At 52.3% G+C, this 25,277-nt stretch overlaps 10 protein-coding genes across 10 annotated transcripts; 6 read left to right on the forward strand and 4 right to left on the reverse strand.

Annotated features, from left to right (window-relative positions):
* Nucleotides 1-543: 543 nt before the first annotated feature.
* On the forward strand, nucleotides 544-2,366 carry BGZ61DRAFT_454957 (uncharacterized protein). Its single transcript, XM_046246307.1, has one exon. It carries the CDS (start codon nucleotides 667-669, stop codon nucleotides 1,993-1,995), a length of 1,329 nt encoding a protein of 442 aa, XP_046102314.1. The 5' UTR covers nucleotides 544-666; the 3' UTR covers nucleotides 1,996-2,366.
* On the reverse strand, nucleotides 2,348-5,840 carry BGZ61DRAFT_454958 (uncharacterized protein). Its single transcript, XM_046246308.1, has 7 exons — nucleotides 5,271-5,840; nucleotides 5,019-5,215; nucleotides 4,668-4,966; nucleotides 4,538-4,618; nucleotides 3,803-4,488; nucleotides 3,562-3,753; nucleotides 2,348-3,515 (listed from the first exon to the last, which is right to left on the reverse strand). The coding sequence occupies exons 1-7, from the start codon at nucleotides 5,423-5,425 to the stop codon at nucleotides 2,537-2,539; spliced, it is 2,589 nt and encodes an 862-aa protein (XP_046102315.1). The 5' UTR covers nucleotides 5,426-5,840; the 3' UTR covers nucleotides 2,348-2,536.
* Nucleotides 5,841-6,302: 462 nt separating this feature from the next.
* On the reverse strand, nucleotides 6,303-7,788 carry BGZ61DRAFT_356686 (Aldehyde/histidinol dehydrogenase; the record flags this gene model as incomplete). Its single annotated transcript, XM_046240808.1, has 2 exons — nucleotides 6,303-7,278; nucleotides 7,325-7,788. 2 exons carry the CDS (start codon nucleotides 7,786-7,788, stop codon nucleotides 6,303-6,305), a joined length of 1,440 nt encoding a protein of 479 aa, XP_046102316.1.
* A 1,797-nt stretch (nucleotides 7,789-9,585) lies between these two features.
* BGZ61DRAFT_356604 (alcohol dehydrogenase) lies at nucleotides 9,586-10,871 on the forward strand (the record flags this gene model as incomplete). The annotated part of the gene is made up of 4 exons (XM_046240802.1): nucleotides 9,586-9,775; nucleotides 9,825-10,513; nucleotides 10,582-10,674; nucleotides 10,725-10,871. 4 exons carry the CDS (start codon nucleotides 9,586-9,588, stop codon nucleotides 10,869-10,871), a joined length of 1,119 nt encoding a protein of 372 aa, XP_046102317.1.
* On the reverse strand, nucleotides 10,857-12,138 carry BGZ61DRAFT_454960 (cytochrome b5-like heme/steroid binding domain-containing protein). Its single transcript, XM_046246309.1, has 3 exons — nucleotides 11,568-12,138; nucleotides 11,331-11,457; nucleotides 10,857-11,225 (listed from the first exon to the last, which is right to left on the reverse strand). The coding sequence occupies exons 1-3, from the start codon at nucleotides 11,684-11,686 to the stop codon at nucleotides 11,067-11,069; spliced, it is 405 nt and encodes a 134-aa protein (XP_046102318.1). The 5' UTR covers nucleotides 11,687-12,138; the 3' UTR covers nucleotides 10,857-11,066.
* Nucleotides 12,139-13,345: 1,207 nt separating this feature from the next.
* BGZ61DRAFT_495386 (cytochrome P450) lies at nucleotides 13,346-15,030 on the forward strand (the record flags this gene model as incomplete). The annotated part of the gene is made up of 4 exons (XM_046250870.1): nucleotides 13,346-13,653; nucleotides 13,715-13,947; nucleotides 13,996-14,049; nucleotides 14,096-15,030. 4 exons carry the CDS (start codon nucleotides 13,346-13,348, stop codon nucleotides 15,028-15,030), a joined length of 1,530 nt encoding a protein of 509 aa, XP_046102319.1.
* A 344-nt stretch (nucleotides 15,031-15,374) lies between these two features.
* BGZ61DRAFT_356149 (pectate lyase F) lies at nucleotides 15,375-16,262 on the reverse strand (the record flags this gene model as incomplete). Its single annotated transcript, XM_046240770.1, has 4 exons — nucleotides 15,375-15,569; nucleotides 15,621-15,773; nucleotides 15,854-16,005; nucleotides 16,061-16,262. 4 exons carry the CDS (start codon nucleotides 16,260-16,262, stop codon nucleotides 15,375-15,377), a joined length of 702 nt encoding a protein of 233 aa, XP_046102320.1.
* A 2,284-nt stretch (nucleotides 16,263-18,546) lies between these two features.
* Nucleotides 18,547-19,992, forward strand: BGZ61DRAFT_589839 (uncharacterized protein; the record flags this gene model as incomplete). The annotated part of the gene is made up of 3 exons (XM_046256598.1): nucleotides 18,547-18,719; nucleotides 18,786-18,964; nucleotides 19,462-19,992. The coding sequence occupies exons 1-3, from the start codon at nucleotides 18,689-18,691 to the stop codon at nucleotides 19,990-19,992; spliced, it is 741 nt and encodes a 246-aa protein (XP_046102321.1). The 5' UTR covers nucleotides 18,547-18,688.
* Nucleotides 19,993-21,385: 1,393 nt separating this feature from the next.
* Nucleotides 21,386-23,018, forward strand: BGZ61DRAFT_495388 (major facilitator superfamily domain-containing protein; the record flags this gene model as incomplete). The annotated part of the gene is made up of 3 exons (XM_046250871.1): nucleotides 21,386-21,492; nucleotides 21,549-21,676; nucleotides 21,727-23,018. 3 exons carry the CDS (start codon nucleotides 21,386-21,388, stop codon nucleotides 23,016-23,018), a joined length of 1,527 nt encoding a protein of 508 aa, XP_046102322.1.
* Nucleotides 23,019-23,606: 588 nt separating this feature from the next.
* Nucleotides 23,607-24,780, forward strand: BGZ61DRAFT_423571 (chaperonin 10-like protein; the record flags this gene model as incomplete). The annotated part of the gene is made up of 3 exons (XM_046243572.1): nucleotides 23,607-23,763; nucleotides 23,814-24,541; nucleotides 24,596-24,780. The coding sequence occupies exons 1-3, from the start codon at nucleotides 23,618-23,620 to the stop codon at nucleotides 24,778-24,780; spliced, it is 1,059 nt and encodes a 352-aa protein (XP_046102323.1). The 5' UTR covers nucleotides 23,607-23,617.
* Between the last annotated feature and the right edge of the window lie 497 nt (nucleotides 24,781-25,277).

The raw sequence follows: 25,277 nt of genomic DNA on the forward strand, positions 1-25,277 counted from the left end.
CCGGATCGGCCGACGCGTAATGCGTTTCTGCAGCACCAAAAGGGCAGCCCACAACCGCTCCCACGGCCAAGTACTAAGATTGGAGCCCCTGCGTGAATTTCCCAAATCTCTCTACGTGCTATCTAGTTGGGTTCCTTGGCGTGTGGAGTTGCGCAGGGCCAAGGGCCGCAACCGTGCCACCCTCCCCCACGGCGCTATTCGCCACCGCTTCTGCATCCAGACCGTAGTTGAACGCCTTCAGACAGAAGCTGAACACCCTCTTCCCGGCAGATGTCATCCTGCGGCGTCCAGAGCGTACCCAAGTCCCGATATCACCCTAGCACTTTCCGCGTTTAGGACGCTACAGAAGGATGAAAAGCCCTAAAAAACCATTTAAATTAAGGAGGAGATAAGCGCTAATCCCAGGTATTATGTATTTTCTGCCGCGCCCCGGCCGACGTATGGGGCACGGCAGGTATGTCACTGAAGGAACGCCTATCAATTCTTTTATACACCCCCCCCCCCCCCTCGTCCCCTTTCGCCCAGCCTTTTCACCACGCATCGCGCCCGCATTCTTCCTCTACTTTGTTTTAATATATTGACACCGTCCCCCTCCATTCTCCATTCCGTCCGGTAGGCAGTTGTAATGCTCGATTTTTCTCGCCGCTGCCCGTCCGCTCTTTCATCATGCTTAGCAAACTGAAGGGCATCGTCCCACGGCGATTCTATTCCATCCTCTGGCTCTTGGGCTTGGTCGTCGTGGCCCTCGTATTCCTCAGCGGCAAAGATGGCGACTGGTCGTCCCTCTCCGACTCCAGCAACTGGAGCGTGCCCTTTGCTACTGACGAGGGCCTCTTCGGCTCCGTCATGGGCTACTTTGGCCAGGAGGTGGACACCGAGCCGGCGCGCATCGCCATCGTGAACTCGATTGGCGTCCATGACGAGGTGCTGGCCGCCCTCGTCCACGCCTTTGGCGGCCATCCCAACGCCAAGCTGAGCGTCTTCCTCCAGGGCCAGCGCTACAAGATGGGCGACATCATGCGCAACTTCACGCTGGCGGCCAAGACGTCTGTCAAGGACGTCCACAACTTCCGCGCCGCCATGAACCGTAACCCGCACCCGCACGTCGTCGTGTCCACGACGTGCGAGTTCGATCTCAGGATCGAGCAGAACGCCTTCAACAACCTGCTCGCCAACGGCAACACCCACCTCTTCTGCGTCGTCCACCACGCCGACCAGTGGGCCTCTGGAAAGCACACCGAGATGGCGCGCAAATGGGTCGACAAGGGCAAGCTGGACTTTGTCGGCCTCAGCCAGCACACCATCGACTTCCTGATGAGGGACACCAAGCTCAAGTGGGGACAAGACCACAACGCCACGGCGCGAGTCTTTCCTCCAGTCTTCCCCGTCGAGCGCCCCGACGCTGATGCCGATGGTGACATCTCGCTCGCCATGCAGGGCGATTACTCCTCTAGCCGTCGAGACTACAGCCACATCTTCACCGAGCTAGCCCGAGTTGTTGACAAGGTCAAGAACACCCCTGGCAACCAGCAGAACGAGACCGTTTCGCTGCACGTCATCGGCCACGGCAAGGTTCCCGAGGTGCCCGACATCACAAAGAACAATGTCATCTTCGACAAGAGTCTCTCATACCCCGATTTCTACGCCGTCATGTCGCGTGCCTTTGCCATCATCCCCGGCTTCGCATCCGACGAGTACTTGGACCGCAAGGCGTCATCGACGGTTCCCGCTTCATTAATCGCCGGAGCGCCCTTGCTGGCTAGTGAGGAGATTCTCAAGGCCTACTCCTACCTCCCTCGCGAGGCGGCGTGGGTGTCGATGCCCGGCGAGGAGGACATGGATGCCATCAAGCGGATGATTGGCAACCGAGAAGAGTACGTCGAGAAGAGGAAGTTGGCCAGGGCGGCGGCCGACAACATCATGGCGCAGAACAGGAAAAACATTCAGCAGTGGGTGAAGGAGGTTCGCAAGAAGTTGAAACATAAGGACCAGTGAACCAAGAGGAGGCATGCTTGGATATGGTTAGAGGGCGTTATGTTTAAATGATCTACTTTACGAACTACACATCTCATCGAGAGTACACCTCGATTGTTCAAACAATAAGAGACAATTTCCTTAATCACTTAAAACAATCACCGAGTCCCTCAACAAGCCGGCATTGGTGTTGGGTCATCGAGGTCATTTCGCCGTCAGGGTTCGTCAAAGTTCTCTTGGGTATAGGGTGGGACCACCCCTGGGGTCTCTTACATGTTAAAGTTTTCCTTTTCTAAATAGAGATCTGTCCTTCGGGACGACACAAAACGAATGTTAGCAATAATTACAGACTTAATGTAGTTGGTACGCTAATGGGGTATTTTATAAAAATTTACACTATTTCCAACCAACGCTGGTGTTTACTCTACCGGCCTTATTCATGTATTCGTACATCATGCCACATCCACCGCGATCAGCTCTCTTTCACTGGACACCTTGTTACCTGTCCACCCTTGGAACCAACCCATCTGTTCAAACACTACAACAGCTAATAGTTCATCTGTCATGACATGTTGATGGCCTCGCCTAGCTGCTCAAGTAGGCGTTCATCGCTGTTCCTGCAGCTTGTACTTGCAGTCTCCCGCAATGCCTCGAGAAGGGACTCATCCAGCTGGAATTGTTGTACGTCTGCCTCATTGTTTGACTGGCCGTCTGTCCACTGAGATGGATCAAATAGGCTGCACGGGTCCAGATTGCTTCCCAACTGAAAGTCCATTGGCCCTGGTTGGAGGAAGGGCAGCTGGTTACTTGAATTGAATGGGAAGAAAGCATCTGGCCATGCTCCGAGGTTATCGAACGCAGTACTTTCCACCCCGTTTGAACTCATTGACGAAATGACATTGGCGCCACTGGAAATGCCGCCAACACTGCTGTCAAACTCGGGGATGCTGTCCACGAGGCTAGTTGGCCCTTCATCAAACAGCACATCCTCAGAGGGAAACTCTGGCGTAGATTTCGCCTCAAGATCCTTCGAGACTGTAGTGTCCTTAGATGTCTCCCTCGCGGACTGGAGATGACGGAAATGAGTGATGCCCATAGGTATAATCGTCGGCGATAACGTAGCTGTAACGCTACTCCGAACCACGTCGCGCAAGCCTGGCGGAAAGTCGCTTTCTTCCGGTAGTTTGCCATGGCTGATGCTCAAGTCCATCGTCATCGCCAGACGCAAGTAGCAACTGGGTTGTAGCTGAAGGATTTCGATCCAGCTCGCAACCGACATGCCGTTGCCTGACCTGACGCGAGTGGATGGCAGCCATTGTTGCGCGACGCTGACGATGTGCCGAATCGTTCTTGCGACCCAGTCGACGATGTAGTATCGCGGGCGATACGTTTTCATCGCGTCAATGAGCATATTGAGTCGCTGTTGCTGGTGATCGGCGAAGAATGGTGTCCTTGTAGCCACTGACACGTTGTGGTGCTTTGGTTGGAAGAGTTCGACGTCAAGAATCTGAAGAGCTAGCGGAAAAGCAGTGCAACCGACGCTGGGATACAGTTAGGATAGGTCAGCTATTGGGAAGGATTACTTACGCGCTCATCGGTAGCCATCGTATTAGACGCAGACGAGTCAGTTCCGCCAGACACTCGGTGATTTGTGAAGTTGCATTCTGAAGCTCATAGCTCTTCTCGAACATGTCCGTAATCTTCAGGTTTGGGTTCGATGACGACATGGCTAAGCCAAGGTACAACATCTCATAATGGCACAGAGCCAGCCTTGCAGAGCTAGAGAACCATGGTTAGAACAGCCCAACCAGGCTGTGGAGTGACTTACTGGTAGTACATCTCTGCTAGGTTGGTGAACAAGACCACAGAGCTTCCACGACCTTCGCTCCCTGAATCCTGAATCAACTTGCCGTTCATTGCCGACTTCATTTCCAGGAAAGTGTTGTACCAGCGCTGGAGTTGGATCCTACAGAGGCTAGCCTGGTTCGTTTCTGCCATTCTTTGAGAGAGACCCCAGGCCGGATTGTCGCGGATCGAAGACGACAAGGCTAGAACATCTGTGAGGATCACGCAGAGCTCCACGAGCTTTACGTTGACCTGGGCCAGGTGGATCTTTGTTGTCGAATCGTAGATGTTGGAGTGATAGAATTCGTCAGAGAGGTCGTCGCAGTTGAGTATAGGACTGCCCTCAAAGTCAAAGTTGGACTTGGTGATCTTGATACTCTGCCGGGAGGTCAAGGGGATAACTCGGTCACATATGATGCAGCACATCCAGAGCCGCTTCAAGACATTGTGCCGTTTTGCTTCCTCCGGGGACATGGGGTTGTTTGGTGTCGCCGAACAGTACTGGTGAGCCCTTGCATCGCGTGCGTGGTGGATTGCAATGCCTAGCCATAGAGAGCCGAGCTGCTTGTATCCTCCGTAAGGGAGTGGGATTAAGTGTGAGTGCGATAGCAGCACTGCAGCCTGCGCGATGGCTATGGATGATCGTTCATACCCAAAGTCGTAGAGGAGCTTGAACTAGATTAACGGCTTGACATGTCGCCAGGAAGATGGCACATACCTTGGCTCGCCTGTAGAAGGAATACTTTGCATCCTGGGTTGTTCGGAATCCGAGGGCCTTGATAGTTTCCTGGGACACAAACTAGAGCTGTTATTAGTCGTGTTCTCGAATGCAATGCGATGGAGCTTACAGTGCAGGATGTAAACAGCATTCCTTGGAGAACAATGATGGATATCCGATCTTGACTCCTACCGTCTAACCCCGAGTCGTACAGGGCCCAGAAATCGGCCTCATTGAGTATGGGGAGGATGGGGTGGATGAAGGAGAAGTAGTGGTGGATAAACTCGTCCAGAACACTGCGCTGCGGCACGATAAAACATCCTTGGTTGTTGAGGAATTCGAGGTCTTGAGGTAGTATCGTTTGAGTCTTGGGCGCTTGAAGAAAGGAATAGCTAGGGTCGGTCGGGTCGTAGAGGAGGCCGAGTGTCTCTGATGTCTGGGATTAGCTGCTGGGCTGATGATCAATAGCAAGGGTGGCTACCTGGATGGTTCGGGTTCGACGTTGGCGACAGTGGCTTCCCAGGCGGTTTGTTAATCTGATTACTCGATGCACGCTGCTCCGTACAGTCGATCCCCGAAGCATCCGAGCCTCTTGGGGACTGCGTTGAGCGGTAACAGTCGGTGGACGAGTGCGAGTCGGGAGTTTCCGAGCCGCGACGATTTCGAGGGAATCCGGGACTTGAAGGCCTCAGTTAGCAAAAGCAATTCCGAGTGGAGTTCGGGCTGAACATGCTGTGTCCCGGCGGCCTTTGCGAAATTGCAGTCCTTCTCATCCAGCTTGCAGTTCATGCACGGCTGGCACGCCCCCGTCACGATGCATCTGACCTTGCGAGCGCGGCAGGGCAGACAGGCTCGAAACGCCCGCTTCTTGGCCTTTTTCGCGTCCATTGCCGTCCAGCGATTCTGGCCGTCTTGGAGGGTTCACGGCGTCGAGTTGCTACACGTGACAGGCAATTGTCATGATGCGAGCGAGCGAGAGAATTTCCGCAGGCCGTTGTGTCGCGAGTGGAGCAGCAGTATCTGGCAGGTTTGCTTTATGAAAGGCGGCGAGGCCAGCATAGGCTGGAGAAACGGAGATGGCCCGCTGTCGTCCAATCATGGGCGTCGTTTCTGCAGCCGGTCTCAATTGCCGTGGTGTTGCCCCCGCGATCTGCGATGCATCTAGACCAAGATGAGGTCATCTAGCGGCGTCCCTGCGTTGCGAGACGCGGGGTACGCGATGACGGTCTGGGGGACTGACATGGTTAGCTCTGGCTCGGGGCATGGAAGGACTCCGTAATGGCGGGAATTGCCAATAGTCGGTGTCTTGGTGGGCGTGGAAGAAGCGTCTCCATTGCGGCGTGGACGTGGAGGTGTGGGTGGGCCAGGCTGCTCGGTTACAAACACCAATCAGCCGATTCGTCTATGCCGCGGCTTTCTTTGTGCGAAGAGGTTGTGGCGGGAGATGGTCGAGATTGCAAATAAGCATATCGTGGGTAGATGAGATGGGGCGACTAGATTGATGTCAGTTGCTCTATTGGGATCGTGAAGGGACTCGGCGACCGGATGAGGAGCACCAGCCTGGATATGTATGCAGGCAGTCGGCTAATTGTGGACTTTGACGCGACATTATCCTCTTCCAGCAGATACCTTGCATCGAGATCCTTGGAATCGACGATGGACAGATCATCCGCAGGGTTCACAATGAAACACGAGGCGCGGACCGCTTGTAACAAATCATCATATCATTATTGAGATTCAGCAGCTAGCAATTTATCTCCCCGGCTCAAAGATCATAAGTAATGTTCTTCGTCCTCACCCACTCCTCCATCCCAGTATTAAATCGCCCGAACCCGCTGGACTTGGCGCCTCCGTGCGGTAGAACAGCCTCGTCGTGGACGCTCATCCGGTTGATGTGGACGGCTCCCGTCTCAATCTTCTTGGCCAGGCGCAGGGCCTTTCTCAAGTCTGTCGAGAAGATGGCGGAGCTGAGGCCGTACTCGGTGTCGTTGGCAATCTTCAACGCTTCCTCCTCCGTCTCGAACTCAATCACCGACACCGTGGGGCCGAACGACTCCGTCTTGTAAATGTCCATGGGCGGCTTGACGTTGCTGACGATGATGGGCCTCAGGCGGCTCTTGGTCGACTCAGTAAGATCGACGTCGCCACAGACAAGGTTCGCTCCCTTGGCCAGGGCGTCCTTGACAAGCTCCTTGTTCTTGACCACCGAGCGGTCGGCAATGAGGATGGGCGCGTCGTTCTTCGAGGAGAAGATAATCTCCACCCATTCCTTCAGCTTCTCCTCGAGGGCAACCCGGATGTTCTTGTGGACGAGGATGCGTTCAGTGCTCATACAGATCTGGCCAGAGTACATGAATGCTCCCAGCACGCACTGCTTGGCGGCGACATCGAGGTCCGCGTCCTCGCAGACAATCGCAGGAGCCTTGCCGCCCAGCTCCAACAGGATCGGCTTGAGGCACGCTCCCGCCATCTGGGCAATAATGCGGCCGACGCCCGAGCTGCCGGTAAAGTTGATCTTTTTAATTTCAGGGCTCTCGACCAACGCCTTGGTGACGCTCGGTGCATTGCTTGGGCTGCACGTAATGTAGTTGAGCACACCGTCGGGAAGACCGGCCTCTTGCAGCACCGAGGACACAGCCCAGAGAGTGCGAGGGCTCAGCTCGGAGCCCTTAAATACGACGGCGTTTCCGGCGGCAATTGCCCAAGTAACGGCTCTGAAGCCCAATGCGTAGGGCGCGTTCCTGGCCATGGTTAGCTTGCGTCGTGCTTGTAAGTGGGACGGCTTACCAGGGCGCGATTGCTAGGATGACACCGTAAGGCTCTTTGACGATAAGAGCTCCGACGGTCGGGTCCTGGGGCGTCGGGATCCTGCCCTCGAGGCCCGTGATTCTGCTCGCGGTATCCAGGAGACACTCCTTGGCGAGGAAGACATTGAAGGCCGCCCATCCTTCGTCGCTGCCAGTCTCTGTGAGCATATACCCCTTCAACTCCTCGGTTCGCTTCTCGACAATATCCGCCGCCTTCAGGAAGATGTTTCGGCGTTGCGTAGGCGTAGTTTGGCTCCAGGCCTCGAACGCCTCGGCTCCGGCATCGATCGCAGCGAGAGCGTGCTTGGTGTTTGCGTTGGAGCTTTTGTGGACGAAGTTCCCGGTGCTCGGACTGATGACATCAAAAAGATCATCTGAGTAGACATCCTGTCCCCCAATGACGAGAGGGACAGAGGCGCCTCCGGATTCAGTTGGCCCGGGCATGGTTATTTCTGTGGCTTATTAGTTGACCGTTTGATCAAGTCAATTAGGGAGCGTCCACGTACAAGTAAATAGTGCTGTGTGATCAAGACAAGGTCGCTGGTGTTGGGTGACTACGTTCTCAACCCGTCAATGAAACCAGACTAAAATCGGCAGGCAAGGAAGTTTATAGTTCAAAGCAACCCCGCCAAGAAATCGTAGACAATCTTGATCAACTTAAATATTTGATCCCGACTTCCGACACGTAAGGCGCTCCACCGGATCCTTGAGCACGCTCGGGTATGAGCCGCCCGGATATCCCCCGGAGGACCAGACTAGTGTGAAGCATTTCCTTTTGAGGCCTGGTTAGTCCAAGCCAGCCATGTTACCCCGCATACTGGAAAGGGGGCGGGGAATACGGATATATGGGAGAGGAAACTGGGAGTCGACTCGTGGCGACCCGACGACTGATGCCGTGATGACCAAGCTACGAGGGTTGCTTAACCTCAAAACGGTTAAGAAAGCTTTACAACGACGATCCCATCGGGTTAGAACACCTTTATAGGTGGGATATACCCCGCTCTTGGCATCCAGTGGCGCATTCTTGAGCTTCTTCGGCGCCGCGGAGCGGCAGTGAGAGGTCCCATGAACCTGGGAAAGTCTGGTGAGTCGAGACCCTCCCCTTTTGGTTCCAACCGTGTTCCATGCACACCCCGCATGGAGAGCGGAGAAACCTGCACAGTGATTTGGAATCCAGATCGGTGGCAGGCTGTGGTCACAGGTTTGATGCATGGCTATATGAAATGGATGTACAGTGCTGCGGGAATGCAGCAGCTGCATTGGGGAGCAAATAGCTGGGCAGCCTTCTCTGGGAAGTAATGCTTTTCACATTGTTCCGAGCAGCTCGTTTCCCAAAAATCCCGGCACTTATAAAATTTACTTTGCTATTTGGTTGAAATATTGACAAGGGACTAGATGGCGTAGTAATAATCACCTCCCCCAGACTGCAGCAACATTGATCTGGCAGACTATATTCGACCACTTCCCCCTGGCAACCCTGCCGGCATTCCAACCCGTGACTGATTATTGTTCATCGTTCTTCAGTCCAGGATAGTAGATAACGGTCGGGACCACGTAGGCAGATTCAAGGCACTTGGGTGTAAGCGGAGAAATATGAGATTAGAAGCAGTACCGGGAGCCTCCTGAAGAGATATAAATGGCCCTATGGGAGACTGTAGCACCAAGTACCTCCTCAGATGTAGAAACTGACTTGATGTTCCTACGTGTACTTGACATTAGATTGACCTCGAAAGCCTCTGGAGCTTCTCGGAAGACACCCTAGCAGATCTCCTCTTCCTTGGCCGGTATCAGAGCTAGTCCATGCTTCTGGTAAGCTTGACCACCGCGTACAAGCGCCATCTTGCCCGTCACCGCCTCTCAGCTGGGAATATGCGGAGAAGGTGGAGGTGTGACGTCCAAACCACGTGGAGCCGCAAGCTGATGAACCATTCTCTATCGGCATGACCCCATGGGGATAAGACCTGGGGGTGGGGATGTGGGTATAATCTTGCGCTCCGAGGAGTCTAAGGATTCTTTGCTATAGTCAAGCGCTGGCGCCAACCTTCGGGACCATGGGACGGCAACTACTTAGATACCGTGACCTGAGATACGATGCTGAAGTATAAATCATGTTTATTGGCTCCTTGAATGCGGGATACATCTGACTCTATTCTGAATTTAGGACTATATATCTTCCTGTTTCCTCTTTGTTGGTATCACTTTGCCCACCACCCCCCGAATCTGCAGCACCTCGAGTTCACCATGAAGACAACGACGGCACTAGTCCTCAAAGAAATAAAGGCTCCTTTTTCCCTGGGGCAAGTCAGTGTCGACACTGTTCGAGAAGATGAAGCTTTGATCGAAATCCACGCCACTGGACTCTGTCACACCGACTTATCTTGTGCGGATGGCACGCTCCCTGCCTCGGCTCCAGCTGTCCTTGGACACGAAGGTAACTTTCCTAGACCTGTGCCGGCGGATGACACACCTAACAAGTATAGGGGCTGGAATAGTGATGGAAGTTGGTTCCGGAATTACAGATCTTGCGGTAGGCGATAAAGTGCTGCTGTCTTTCGCCCACTGTCGGACGTGCGAACAATGCACATCCGGCCATCCCGCGTACTGTTATTCCTTCGTCCCTCTCAACTTTGGCGGAAAACGAGCCGATGGCACCTCCACTCTCTCAATCTTGAACAACGGAGAGAAGAAAGAAATGTACAGTGGCTTCTTTGGCCAAAGCTCCTTCGCTCGTCACACAATTGCTCATAGGTCGAGTCTCGTCAAGGTCGGTAATGACACTGATCTCGCCCTGTTTGCCCCGCTGGGCTGCGGTCTGCAAACCGGTGCAGGTGCGATATTGAATACGTTGGATGTCCAACCTGGCAAGACGGTTGCAATATTTGGTGTTGGATCTGTGGGCATGAGTGCAGTGATGGCGGCGAAAATGCGAGGGGCGAAAGAGATCATTGCCGTTGATCTTCAACAGTCTCGACTGGATCTAGCCAAGAAGCTCGGAGCCACCAATACTGTTCTCGGCAACGATCCGGACCTCATTTCAAAAATACAGAAGATGTCGCCACCGAATGGCGTTCATTACGCAGTGGACTGCTCGGGTATACCGGCCGTCATCGAGACTATGGTTGATTGCCTTGGAACGCGGGGCAAGGCCGCCACCGTGGGAGCACCGACTGTAAGTTGTCCGAGAGAGTGTCTTACTATTATTATCGCCTGAATCACCCACTGACAAATGTATTACAGCCGGGAAAGAGGGCTGGTATTGATGTCTTTGCCCACCTCGTCAATGGCCGTCAATATGTGGGCTGCTGCGAAGGAGATTCTGTCCCCAGCAAGGTATGTTTTGTGGCAGACCATACAGTGAGTTTGTACTAATATGGATCTAGATAATCCCATTCTTAATGGACCAGCATGCAAAGGGAAACTATCCCATTGAGAATATTATCAGCTTCTACGACATCAAGGACTTTGAACAGGCCATCAAAGATACAAAGGATGGAAAGACGTTGAAGGCCGTTCTGAAATGGAACTAATTTGGGTATTGAGATGTAATTGATAGATAAACAATCCTGGATATATAGAAGCAATGACTGAACCGTGTACGAACGACGGTGAACAAGACGTAACTCTGATACTCCCTATATCAAGAATATTTCCAGTCAAATAATCTCCTAGCCCTCACCTCCTTAGCTACGGAGCTTGATATCCCGATGCACTTGGCCCTATATTTACAAAATTTCCTTCTCCTGTTTTGCTTGTAGATATTGATATGCACCAGAGGCAATTATGCCACCGATGATGACGAGGACGTAGAACGGGATACCACTCCCACGAGAGGGTTCGGGCGTGGGATCTGAATGGTGAATTGTTGACTTTTCGTCACCGGGCTAGTAAGGGAATCCGTTAGTATGTCATTTTTGTCAAGGAATAGCGGGGAAAGGCAGTTCTCCCACTGGTGGTGAAGTGTAGCGTGCTGCCTGGATTGAACTCACCAGTCGTTTCAAATCACCGACATACAGCTTCGGTAGTATATCCCTCGCCTCGTCGCTGTGTCCCACGTCTTCAAAAGCCTCGGTCGCGTCTGCGCCAGCGATGTCTAGCATAACCTCCTCGCCGCCGCTAAGTATCGTAGCTGGTCAGCATCGCCAATTGCGGCTTCTCCCCCACGGCCCGGGGTTGGTGGGGTACTAATGTGGACCAGTGGCGACATCTGAAGAGAAGAAACTCACGGGTGCTCGTCGATAAAGGGCGAAAGGTTGTAGACCTTATCGTGGACCACGACGTAGATGTCGTCCTTGGCGGTGTGTTTGGCCACATCCTTGTAGGTCAATTCGGTCGCGGAAGCCATTTCGTTTTGCGCGGTCCGTCCGGAGCCAAGTTCGTAAATATTGTCGAGTCTGTAGCAGTCGTGTGTTTGCTAGAGCATTCCAACGTCGAGATGGCCGCGATGGGGGAGATATGGTATTGATGATGCCTATTGCGGAATCAAGCGATCAGACGACAAGAGCTGGTCAGGCCATGTTGTGGAAGACGGATGGCACGACAGGGCATCGCCGATGGGAATTGGAACCTTTAGGATTCAGCCGAGCTCTCTTGTGCAACGGTGTGGCCAATCGGGGCACTCTTAATGACCTTGCATCCGAGCCTCCGGGGTAAGATGTGGCGGGGTCGAATATACCGATGGTGAAAGCCGAGGTGGATTATTTCCGGATGGGGAATGAAGAAGATCCGAGCGAGTTTTATCCCGTGACTTGGATTCTATTGATGATGATGGTCGTAATTTAGGGATATGAATTGTTGTCTACGAAAAGTATGCTAATACGATAAGTTGAGGTCTGAGGGACTGACTGGCCTGATGTTGCTGTGAGGGATTGATGATGTCAGAACACGATGACGAATACGAGCTGTTTTATTGAGCGTAAGGTAGCTGTAATATTCGTTCACCCGTCTGTTGATGCCGGCTCCCTGGCCTTGCCCTTCGGATTCTCATTCTTTTCGCTCCATTTGATCAAATATTTACGATCAAATGGCCATTAGTGCTGCAATAATGGTATGCCGACAAAAATGAGCTCTCTTGTGTTGCAGGTCTAGGGTAAGCCCGACATTCGCCCGCCATGCATTAAAAGAGAACACTGGGTACTGGCAACGGGAGTGCAGGAAGAGATGAGCCTCGACTCACTGCCGCAAGTCCTCGGAGGAGATTAAGCAAGGAGATAAATCGCAAACGCATCCGGGAGGGAATGGATTGCGCCGGGTCACGATGCGGAGAGGTGGAGAGGGAGGCCAGGAATTCAACACGGACTGCGGACGGAGCCACTAATAGTGGAGAATGGACACGCCGAGGAGTTCATAAAGCACGCGGAGCAAAATGCACAATTGTATAATATTTGATACTATTTGATCTGGATCTGATTGTGGACACGCGCAGTGCCGGCGACCCGCTGCACGCCTCGCGCCGGATCTAACGGAGGAGGCCGTGGAGAAGGTGTATGGAGAAGGTGTATGGAGAAGATATGAGATATGGAGAAGACATGGAGAAGACGTGGAGAAGACGGATCGAGAATACGGATACCAAAGAGTCACGGAGAAAAGTCGCCATCTTGTACCACACTGCAGCATGCTCGGCTATTTGCCGTGACGGTTCCCGGCCGAGGAGCGGATGCCGAATGTCGTATCCGCAAGCTAGACTGGTGAGCTAACTGCGGGGTGCCGTGGAGGCGAACACCAAGAAATGCGACATGTGGCTCCGTGGAGAGCCTCGCGCTTCGGAGATGCGCAGGTGCTGGCCATCAGTTGCGGCAGTTGGCGCAATTGGCCTTGTTCTCATTGGTTTTGGTCTTGGTTGAGGCATGTTGCTGTGGCTCTGTTCGCCTCGCGTTACTGACGTCAGGTCCACGGCCGAGATACAAGTAGCAACGAGCCCGCCACGATGGAATTACTCAGGACTTTAGACCATCTTCGAGTTAGACCACCTTCGACTTAGACCATCTCCGACTCGACAACTCAAATGGCTCTCATAAACGTCCTCATCTCTCCCTGGGCGCCAGCCGCCGTGCTGGCTGCTGTGGCCGCCTACTACCTGTTCCCCTACTTGGTCACCTTTGGCGCCCTTCGAGGCATCCCGGCACCCTTTGGCGCACAGTTCAGCAACTTTTGGTTGCTTTCCGCCTGCAGACGAGGAAAACGATACGAGTTGGTCGACCAGGTTCACAAGAAGTTGGGGCCTGTGGTGCGCATCGCGCCCAACCATGTTAGCATTGCCGACGCGTCGGCCATCAACGCCATCTATGGCCATGGCAATGGCTTCCTCAAATCGTGAGTTACACCGGAATCAACATATGAAGTCCACATATCCAATTGCTAATACCAAAACCAGCGACTACTACGACCCCTTCGTCTCGATCCATCGCGGAGTCTTCAACACCAGAAACAGGGCTGAGCATACTCGCAAACGCAAGATTGTGTCGCACACATTTGCCCCCAAGTCGGTCCTCGAATTCGAGCCCTATATCCGCCAGAACCTCGAACTGTGGGCGAAGCAGTGGGATTCAATCGTGCAGAAATCTCCCAACCGGGACGGCACTGCTGATCTGGACTGCCTCAACTGGTGTATGTTTCTCAGCGCCGATTGATCCATATTTTCTGACATCTCTGTAGTCAACTTTGTGGCCTTTGACATCATCGCCGATTTGGCCTTTGGAAAGCCCTTTGGTAAGTACCCACGAATCGCAAGCCGTAACTATGCTGATAATTATAGGAATGATTGCTGCCGGAGCCGACATCGCCGAGGTCAAGGCAAGCCCAACGAGCCCTGCCATTTATGCCCCCGCCTGTGAGATTATGAACCGTCGCGGCGAAGTTTCCGCCACACTCGGATGTGCCCCTTGGTTGAAGCCGTATGCGAAGTGGCTTCCGGATCCCTTCTTCAGCCAAGGATTGCAAGCCGTCGAAAACCTGGCTGGAATTGCCATCGCCCGAGTCAGCGAGCGACTGGAGCGGGCAACGGATGTTAACCGCAAAGATCTCCTGGCTCGTTTGATGGACGGGCGAGATGAGAAGGGAGAGCCTCTCGGTCGATCTGAGCTGACTGCAGAAGCTCTGACTCAGTTGATTGCTGGCAGCGACACTACCTCCAACTCTTCATGCGCTCTCCTGTACAACGTTGTCCGAACCCCTGGAGTGCTTCAGAAACTACAGGCAGAGATTGATGCTGCTGCGCCTGGCGATGATGCCGTTCCCGCTTACGAGGAGGTCAAGCATCTCCCGTATCTCGGCCATTGCATCAACGAGACCCTACGATACCACTCTCCTTCAGGAATTGGCCTGCCTCGCGAAATCCCACCCAACTCTCGAGGCATCACTCTCCACGGACGACATTTCAGCGCTGGAACGGTTCTGAGCGTCCCTACATACACCATTCATCACTCGAAGGAAATCTGGGGCCCTGATGCCGACGATTTCAGGCCCGAGAGATGGGAAGATTTGACCCCCGACCAGAAGACTGCCTTTATTCCCTTCAGCCACGGTCCTCGATCTTGCGTGGGGAGGAATCTTGCGGAGATGCAAATGAGATTGATTGCTGCGGTGTGGGTTAAGCGCTATGGCGTCGTTTTGCGACAGGAAGTCATGGAGACCCGTGAGGGATTCTTGCGGAAACCCATGGGCCTCGAGGTTGGGATCTCACGACGCTGAAGGAGATTCTGAGCATTGCCGGCTACGGCAGAATGGAATGGACACTCCACTAGTGCGTAAGAGAATACGCGCCGATAGTGTATGTGACACTTCAATCTCTACAATGTAACAAGGATTGGCTGGAGGACCTGCCTGGCAGTTTATACCCCTAAACAGTCATGTCACTTCAAAGGGACGCAAACTCAATATGATAAAAATATCGGTATATCGATAAAGACAGGACAGCAACTCATAAACTAAATACAGGGGAAACTGAGTGACAAGAATAAGTGGGATCAAGAAATCCCTTTTCTGATCCGGAGATCCAACGAATTAAAAGCCGACCGCGTCAAGCAGTGGGCTATTTAGCAAAGGCCGGACTTCTTGGGCTCGCAGCCACCGGCGCAGCCGTTGTAGGTGACACACTGGTTCTTGGTGTCGAAGCAGTTGTTGGAGTAGGTGGCCTTGTCGCCCAGGTTGCTGTTGATGCCGATGAGCTCGCCGCCGTTCTTGGCGGTGACGCCCTCGACGTGGACGGAGCGCTTGCACTGGGTCTTGCACTGTTTGGAAGGTGAGTAAGGCGACTTCAATTAAGGGTTAGGGTCACTCACGTTGCCGCAAGATCGGTAGAGCTTGCCGTAATCCTCGACGTAGAAGTTCTTGATGTTGACCTGTCCGCAACCGTTGTGCTGAACAATCTTGTCCTCGCCGTGGAAGGCACCACCGCCGATGATGTTGGTCACCGAGCCGGCCTTGTCGTTCTTCTAGGATGGGTGTCAGAATCCATAACCATGGCAGTTCAAGAGCCCAAATAAGGAGTCGATGAAGAGAGTAATGGACTTACGATGCTGATGGCATCCTCGCAGACATCCTCAAACCAGACGTTCTGGAGAGTGCAGGCACCATCACAGTGAACGCCCTCCTTCTGGTTCTTACCGATGATGGCGTTCTTCAGCGTACCGCCAGCGCGGACAACGAAGACAGCATCAGCCTGGCCTACAGAGAGCAGATATTTAGTCTTCTTCCACTCCCGCGGAGCCGAGTGACTTACCACCCTCGCCAGACTTGCATGCACCGGAGCCGCGGTCGAAGCGGACATATTTGCCGTCGTAGGTTTCGCCGGCCTTGACCTCGATAAAGGTATTCTTGGACTTGGTGTCGGTGGCCTTGGGCATGTTGCTCTTGCCCACGCACGCCATGGTGGATGGAGCGAGAGCGGCGATTGCGGCCACGAGAGCAAGGTTGAAGTGCATGATGGCGGTTGAAGGTTGGTAATCTGGTGGGCAGGGAAATACTGGATTGGAGTTGTAACTTGGAATGATGATGGAGTCTTCCAAACGTTTAACGGAGAGGCCTTTCGAGTCTTATATACACCATCTAGCCTCTCTTCAACCTGCTTGAGATATCCCGAACATATCCGCCTCGTATTCACATATTTCACCGTCTCATCTAGACCACATGGAAATGTACATCTCGTATCCAGAACATCTGGTGTCCTTCGAACATTGCTGGCGACGACTTCCCATTCCGGCAGTCGGTATTCAAAGGTCCGATAGCCCGTACGAGCTAGCATGACCCGCCACAATGGTTTGGACAGAAAGGGAGGGTAGCATCATAAGGGGGAGGCCCAGTTGTTTCAGGGACTATTTGGACAGAGTATACCACCATAATTATCCCTCCAATCAACATAAACTATTGACACTCACCTTGTCGGGCCATACGAGGAATCGATTCCACATTTCTGGTTTGGTAGGCGGTGAAATGAATCAGGAGGCACCACTAGGTTGTTTTCGATGCGTTGCCAATCGGCACGACTCCGGGGTCGGTTAAGGCCGAGGACCCGAGATGTTAAGGTTAAAAGTAACTATGATGGATCCTGGCATGGGTCTTGGTCACTCATGTCACCTGTTTGGCCGATCTTATTATCCGGATGGCCGGGTTTGGTGCTTAGTTGAAGCTGGCGTTTCGGAGCAAGCTTCCGCGGATGCCTAATCGGACGGCGACAATACTAGTATCACTTTGACAGGATTTCGCTATTAAGCTATCGTAGACATCACACCAAAAGCCCATGAAATCTGGAGTGGGCATGAGGCATTACCTCGGTGATGTTAAACCACCAAACTTAACATCTGGTGATGCCCCATCGATCGAGGTTGGAATTAAACATCAAAATCCGCGAATAACCTATAACAGCCCCATGTGAGGTCGAATCGACGGGGTGCCAAGCCAACGGAGATACCGATTGGATAGCATTGCTATATTCCCAAACATATTGCACCGTTTTGGCACTTCATTGGTGGCTTTTTCGGAACTGGCCGTGCGGTACGAGATCCGTGTCAAGGTGGGAGCCACTGGGACACTCACTGCACGTGCGATCTGATGGTTCGTAGGAAACATGGTGCGAAGCAAATAAAAACAGCTTAACTTCGAAGGGTTTGATAGGCCAGGGGGACAAGCGATCCCAAAGATACCCAGTGCTGACATCGGGAGGTGGTGGTGTTTGCTTCAACAAGTGGTCAAGCCTAATTGTTCCGCGATAATCTGTATAATGCCACCAATAATCGTTAAACCGGCCCTTCCGCCACTTAGGAACGACGAACCCTGACATGGATCATACTAGGTTGATCATCGATCGATGTTTGATGCCAATTACGGTTTTTTGCTAGCGCTAGAATCGGACACCTATGAACTCGAGCGTGGGGCGAGTTATTCTAAAGCAACGATACATTATGTCAGGAGTTATGTGTTGAAAATATTGAAAAGTCTGTCTCAGATTAGCCTCAGCAAAGCCTTGAGGAGGTCTGTAAGCAGTCAAGGGAGGATTTATCGGATAGATGTGTTCCTATCCACCCCTAAGATAGTTCCCTCTACCATCTATGCACTTCCCTAATATGGGTTGGTCTGGGCGATTTTCTCTGCGGCGGTGTTGCAGTTGACCCGATGTCCGAGTCGGCAATAGCTGCGGCCGACGAAGCCAGAGGCCCGCGAGGAGGGCGGTAACCTAAACAGGCTTGTGCGTCGTGGAGATTGGTGGTGTATTTGGGGATAGTAGTTGGAACAAACAGAATGCTCTCAATTCTGATGGGTTGTAAAATACAAAGTCAACGACGAGGTCAACAACCTGCAATACAAATATAATGACAACAATAAAAGAAAATCAGTTAATAAGTCAATAGGATGGGTTAGAATTCTCTGGTATGTGATTTGAGCTTATTAAATAATTTTATTTGTTTTCAGTTCTCACGGACTGTCGGGACTTTTCCGTTTGCTTCAATCTTCTAGGGTAGGAGGCACGGGCCCCATTCAGTTCTGTGGCTTGCTTTGGATACGCTAAAATTGCAGTGAAGATACACAATACACTTGTCGTGACAAGATGATACGATCGCTTGTTGAAGTGTATCATCCACCAGTCACGCTCTTTCCCCCCTGCGGCCTCCCTACGGTAATGCCCTTTGGCGATTCTGGCATTATTATTACGCCTTGCTAGTCGGTTGGTCGTGACTATTATTCTTTTATTTCCACACTGAAAAAATAAATGACGTATTTAACTTATCATGCCCAAGCGTAGGGTTTCGTCAGTCAGCATAAGCAGGACGGTAGGCTAATAAGGCTGGGAGACAAACGAACATCAGAACATGAAACAGTTGGATCGGTTAACAGCGACTTTCAGGTTCTAAAAATGTCTCAGACAAGCACCGGAACATGGAGTGGTAAATTGCTTCGGAGGAAACTACGGTACGGATCCGGTCCTATGCAAAGCTGACTTTCCCTATCAGGCTGTCTGACACCTACCAACCACTTCCAGTATTTACCCACCCATCTAAGAGTACCCGGCTTCATCCTCATCCTCATTGAAGAGAACGAGAAAATTGATCCAAAAAGAAAAGATGGCTACATACAACACCGGGCATTCGCCGGTCGTCACCGACCCGACTACTACTCCAGCGGTCGCCAGGTTGACTAGGGGAGAGCGGACGGGATCCCGTATTGTCTAGCGCCTATGGTCGTATGTATGAGATGGTCGGTGAAACTGGCCTTTTGTGAGCTAATTGGAACATTCGCAGCAGTCCTGGACACATCTGGTCTTGACATGCTGGCGTTCTTTCTCGCTCCTGTGTAGGCTCTGGACACAAGCAGTTGTGTCCGTGACTGGTGTTGAAATCGAGATCTTGTCGCTGCGAATACTCTTATGAAGCCAATATGTCAAGTTCAGGTAGAAAGCAGACTCGGTAAGCCAAATAACCGGAGGGTGGCAAGTTTGCAAGCTTATATAATCTATATCGCCGGTTTCAATCATCCGAGATAGGGCACCATCTTTGCCAGAGGATACTCCATAAACGAGAGCAATTCTCCGTGTCTCGCCTGGCTGGTTAATCAATCAATTAGTTATCAGTAAGGGTCTTATCGATCAGTAATGCTTGTTGAGAAGTCTGCTGTCTCGCCGATGTTTAGTTCCCGCCTCCTCTCGCCCCTTTCTATGCCTCAGTCATCCATACAAACCTTGGTGGAAAGATCCATGCCTACTCGACCGAAAATTTTGACGAGTTCTTCGGCGTGGCCAGTCCACAATCCGGTTCCTCCTTTGGCTTCTCGGAGTCTCGGTCAACTGCTCAAGGCACCAACTTGCTATTCTTCCCATCCAGCCGAGCGGATGCGAAGGATGGATCCGCACTCGATATATTGAACCAGTCGATCGATAATCTGGTCCCGAAGAGTGTTCAAGTGGAATCGGTCGATGATTTTGTGTGGCTCGATAGCCGCAATGAGGAGCTGTCGGAAGGTGCATGGGCTGTCTTTGAGCCTGCGGCGCTCTCTAAGGATCTTGGGAGTCTGATAAAAGGGCGAAGAGTCAGCAATAGTGTCCCGCTTGCGAGCTCACACATTGCGGATGGTTGGGTTGGGTATCTTGGTGGCGCGATTGAGCAGGGTCGCCGCACGGCTTTCCAAATTGAGAATTCGCTCGTTGCAATTCCTAGGCCCTAGATGGTGTGTTAGACGTTGGCATATTCTAGCACGACTGGAGTTGAGCTTTTCAGTACCCCAACATCTACGCTATGCATCCCACCAGTAGGATCGACATTATCCGCCGCGGCGGCACTAATTCCAAGACAAGATTGTCACCCCCTGCCATGTACAGGGTCTACGTACTCTTCAATTAAAGGCCCACCTCCCCTCGGGGAACCGATAAACTCAAGGCTCCAGTACGTGACGACGTGGAGCATGTGGCCGAGACGCCGGGATCTGTCCCCTATTCCTCGGTCCTGCCTGATTAGAGTAACATGGTTAATTCAAACGTTTATCCTGGCGTCTCATCGGCTGCGACGCCAGCGCAGGAATGCGGGGCGACGATCCAATCAAGGTGGCTTCGAGTGAACGCTTTGGTGCTTCTCGGCCCGTTTGCTACCAGGCGAGAGGGTGATCGTTCAGGGTGACTTGGAGAACTGCTGCAGTCTGGTCAGAAGGAGAAGGGCAGCATCGCATCCTGATTGGCACGTCGACGAGGATGTCTTGAATCATTGTCGATTGCATCACACCCGTCTGTCCGAGAAGCCTTTCACTCGCCGAGACGCGTCCCCGATACGCATCGCCGATATTTCTGTCCCAACGATGCTGCCAAGATTAATATATCGATCGGAATAGCCAAGAGCCCAACGTCGAGGATTGGCGTCCTGATCGACCAAAGCAACAAAGGTTATCCTGCTCTAGCATGGCACACAGCTGAATTACCCCATTCTCACGGCAAACCGGCACACATTCATCAATAAGACGCCGGGATGCGGGGGTGACTCGTGGCTTCAAGGCCCCCGCATCCAAGCAACCTTAGTGTCCGGGGAACTATCCCGATCCTGACGCTGTCGCGAGGATCCCTCGAGTCCTCTTTGAGTGTGGTGACGGGAGCGAGCCGGCTAACCTCTCCCTGATTGGCCGTTGATCTCGGCTCTCTTCCTGGCCCCGGAGATGTTGCCTTTACCTGACTGTTGCTTGAGTGTGTATCCGGCAGTCCTCCCTCCGATGGGTGGGCTGTTGCCGTATCTCTGCGCGGCTCCAAGAGACGTGCACCTACCGCGAGGCCGTGAGCATGATTCATTCGAGTCTAGGCCTGTCCATCTCGCAGTGGCGTTCCGAAATCCGGGGTGTCAGTGGCTTGTCACCTTGGGGATGGATGTGCGGGGAGACAGATGTGACAAAAACCTGGGGAGCCAACGTTGCCAAGACATCAAGGAGCTGCGATGGGTGTGATATGAAGGCATATGTATAAATATGAGGCTGCATTCATGGCCCTGATAGCACGGATACCTTTGCTAATACTACCTCGCATTCCAACACCGAGCATTCTCGGCAGTGTCTGTAAATCGGCAACTGTGCAGCCACCAACATGGTGAAATCCGAGACACAGCACGTCAACCACCACGACAACGTCGAGGCCTTGAACGATTCCACCCTCCACCACGCCGCCGAGAGAGGCCAGGCCGCCACAGACAAGTATGCATTTTTCCATCAAGGCGACTACGAATTGTCCAGAAAGTAACCTGTCGCAGATATGGCCAGTCCTTGGTGCAGTACGACCCGGTCGCGGAGCGTCGACTGCGTCTGAAGATCGACCTGTACATCATCCCCACCGTCTCGCTGCTCTACCTTTTCTGTTTCATCGATCGCGCAAATATCGGTAAGTTTTCGCGCGGAGGCGACATATTCGCGACCGCTAATTCTCTCCAGGAAACGCAAAGATTGCCGGCCTCGATGTCGATCTCGGAATGGAAGGCTACGACTACAACGTCGTTATTTCTGTCTTCTACATTTCGTACATTCTCTTTGAAATCCCCGCTAATCTTCTGTGCAAATGGATGGGCCCTGGTTGGTTTCTCCCGCTTACCACGCTGCTCTTCGGCGTCACCTCTTTGGGGACCGGGTTCGTCAAGACCATCCCGCAAGCATGCGGAGTCCGCTTTCTTCTGGGTATCTTCGAAGCTGGAATGATGCCCGGCATCGCCTATTATCTGTCTCGCTGGTATCGCCGCTCCGAACTGGTCTTCCGCCTCTCCCTCTACATCGTCATGGCGCCTCTCGCTGGAGCATTTGGTGGTCTTTTAGCTTCTGCCATCCTCACACTCGACAACTTTGGTAGCCTGCACCGGTGGCGCATGATCTTTGCCCTGGAGGGAATCATTACGATTGCCCTGGCTCTAGTTGGCTTCCTGACCCTTACCGATCGGCCGGCTTCGGCTCGCTGGCTCAGCGAGGAAGAGAAGGATCTTGCTATTGCTCGCGTCAAGTCTGAACGCGTCGGCACCACGGTGGTGCTGGATAAGATTGACAAGACCAAGCTTCTCCGAGGCATACTCTCTCCTATGACTCTCAGCACGGCATTTATCTTCCTGCTTAACAACGTTACGGTTCAAGGTCTTGCTTTTTTTGCCCCGACCATTGTCAAGACCATCTACCAGGACAAGACGACAATTCAACAGCAGCTATACACTGTTCCTCCTTACGTCGTAGGGGCATTCTTCACCGTGCTGCTGCCTCTAATCAGCTGGCGTATCGACAGACGACAAATATTCTTCATCATGTGTGCACCGATGTGCATGGTCGGCTACTGTATGTTCCTCGGATCAGAAAACAACTCTGTTCGCTACGGTGCCACCTTCCTGATCGCCTCATCTTGTTTCGCTCTCGGACCGCTCACCAATGCCCAAGTCTCGGCGAATGTTGTGAGCGACACAGCTCGCAGTGCGGCAATTGGCATGAACGTCATGATGGGCAACATTGGCGGATTGATCGCAGGCTGGTCGTTTCTTCCTTGGGACGCGCCCAATTATCACATTGGCAATGGGCTAAACCTGGCGACGTCTGGAACAGTCCTCATCGTTAGCACACTGACCTTGCTGTGGATGAAGAGGGATAATAAGAAGAAGGATGATGGGGATGTTGATGAAGAGCTGAGTGGAATGACCCCGCAACAGATTGAAGATCTCGACTGGAAGCATCCCGCTTTCCGATGGAGGCCATGAGTGCAGCATCGTGAGTCTTATATTTGAGATAGCTGTTGGTAAGCGGAGGATGAACTATATTAGTAGTTTGACGAATTGCATCCACTATTGCCATTGATCTGGTTTCCTATATTACTTGCGTAAGAGTCCTCTGTGGATCTTGACTTGATTATGGTAGTGACCAGCATACGGCGGTGGCCACTCTCTGCAATTGAGAGGGCGTGAGAATTGTGATAGCTCGTGTTCGACCGGATGAATATCCGATCGTCGTTGAATATTAAGCCTGGGCGTAACGACATCTATCCAGCAATGTGCTGCGTGCAGTAATGGGCGGTAATGGAAGTCGAATCAATCATTTACGTCGGCCTAACTGCTCCATGATTCATCCTAGAAAGTGGCTACTGTAATGGCGACTGAGCTACATACCTACTGTAGATGACGTAGATAGGTCAAGTAGCGCTCCGCACTAATGTATCCAGCCCACAGTTCAAATGCCGGCTTTCCAAGCCGAAGTGGGGAACCTCGGAGGGCGTAAGCATCTATTCGTTTATCAAGACTGGTAGCAGTCGTAATGACTCGTTCGCATAATTGTTACCGACAACAGCATTTCGATTTTAAGAATGGACGTCCAAATAGCCCAGTTCCAGACGGCGGCGGTCATTGAGAACCCAGGACCAACTGCAGCCATCAGTATCCGCCACGATGTACCGGTTGGAGAGCCTGGGCCTAATGAGATTCTCGTTAAACTTGCCTTTAGTGGTATTTGGTAATTGATCCCGCGAAAAGCGATTATAAGACTACTGACCCTCGTCGCAGCGGGTCGGAAGTTCGAGCTTTTCTTGGATGGAGCCAATACAAATCCATTGTGGGCCACGAAGGAGTCGGGACGGTGGTCAAAATAGGTGACCAAGTTGCAGAATCCATGCTGGGTCAGAGAGTCGGCGTGAAATGGGTCTTCAGCGCTTGCGGAGAATGCTCTATCTGTTTGAAGGGCTTCACAAACAACTGCCCTAACCAGATCAACACGGGCCGCCAGGTATCGGGAACATTCCAGCAATACGTTGTAGCGGATGCTAGGTACGTGACGATGATCCCGGATGAGGTCCTTAGCGAAGTGGCGTCTCCTCTTTTGTGCGCCGGCCTCACTATGGCAGGGGCAGTTTCAAAGCTCGATGCTCAATTGGCAGACAATGATTGGGTTGTGATATCCGGGTCTGGTGGCGGACTCGGCCATCTGGGTGTCCAAATCGCCAGCAGATTGCGAGGATATCGCGTGATTGCCGTCGACTCTGGGAAATCTAAACGCGAGTTGAGCATCAGCTGCGGTGCTCAGTACTTCATTGACTTTGTCGAAGATGATGTGGAAAAGAAGGTGAAGGAGTTGACAGGCGATGGCGCACACGCAGTCGTGGTAGTCTCGGGTTCCAAGGAGGCATTTCGACTCGCCCCAAAATTGGTTCAAAATACGGGACTGATTGTCACCGTCGGCCTCCCACCCAACGATTTCGACCTTCCGATACCTGCATCTCTTTGTTCAGCGCGAGGTATAGTACTTTTCTACTGCTAAACTAGTTCAATAAGCTGACTTGTCTGATCAGCACTGACTGTTACGGGTGTCGCGACGGGAACAGAGCAGCAGATGCATGAGCTACTGGAACATGCTGCGACGGGAAAAATTGCACCAACCATTGAAGTTTTGGAATTCTCTGAGATGCCAGACATCTTTGACAGGCTGAAGAAGGATAGCATTACGGGTAGAATTGTTGTGAGAATTCCTCAGTAATGATTAGATGATGCACAAGGGCTGCGCGTAGGCCTGCTCAGCAACACACAACTGCATGATGAGGCGAATTTTTACACTCGAGCTCAAAGGAAATTTCTGCCTTAAAACATGAGTTGAGAATTTGACCACAGTTTCTGTTAAATTGCATCTTCAGTCTAAATATCATCAATATCTGAAACGCAGCACCAATCTCCATCGCAGAAACACCTGATTCCGGTTCACTGGCTCCAGATGTTCTGTGGAGACCTTGAGCCTTGGCAATATTGGACGACTGTTCATTTTCGACTGCCAACTGGAATGTTAGACAATCTGATTAACTTTGACTGTCTTACCCCCCTTTCCCTCGCTCGCATCAAACTGTTTATCCTGACCTTCGTCAGAGTTCACACTGGCAGCGACTTCCCCTTCGGCTTGGACTTCGCGAAAGGCATGTTTTTTGGGCCTAAGCCGGAGATTAGCTGATGAATTCAACAGACATTGAAAACGACAACAGTGAT

This window comes from Ilyonectria robusta (genome assembly GCF_021365365.1).
Source record: "Ilyonectria robusta strain PMI_751 chromosome Unknown BGZ61scaffold_14, whole genome shotgun sequence".
Classification (NCBI taxonomy): Eukaryota; Fungi; Ascomycota; class Sordariomycetes; order Hypocreales; family Nectriaceae; genus Ilyonectria; species Ilyonectria robusta.

What these genes read in the sequence shown, in the direction of transcription:
- BGZ61DRAFT_454958 (XM_046246308.1), bottom strand. Translation starts at nt 5,425, where the DNA reads ATGGACGCGAAAAAGGCCAAGAAGCGGGCGTTTCGAGCCTGTCTGCCC. An exon ending in CCTTCTACAGGCGAGCCAAG is followed by an intron (nt 4,489 to 4,537) that starts GTATGTGCCATC and finishes ATCTAGTTCAAG; the next exon opens with CTCCTCTACGACTTTGGGTA. An exon ending in CTAGCAGAGATGTACTACCA is followed by an intron (nt 3,754 to 3,802) that starts GTAAGTCACTCC and finishes ATGGTTCTCTAG; the next exon opens with CTCTGCAAGGCTGGCTCTGT.
- BGZ61DRAFT_454957 (XM_046246307.1), top strand. Translation starts at nt 667, where the DNA reads ATGCTTAGCAAACTGAAGGGCATCGTCCCACGGCGATTCTATTCCATC.
- BGZ61DRAFT_454960 (XM_046246309.1), bottom strand. Translation starts at nt 11,686, where the DNA reads ATGGCTTCCGCGACCGAATTGACCTACAAGGATGTGGCCAAACACACC. An exon ending in CCCTTTATCGACGAGCACCC is followed by an intron (nt 11,458 to 11,567) that starts GTGAGTTTCTTC and finishes TACGATACTTAG; the next exon opens with CGGCGGCGAGGAGGTTATGC. An exon ending in TCGGTGATTTGAAACGACTG is followed by an intron (nt 11,226 to 11,330) that starts GTGAGTTCAATC and finishes TTCCCTTACTAG; the next exon opens with CCCGGTGACGAAAAGTCAAC.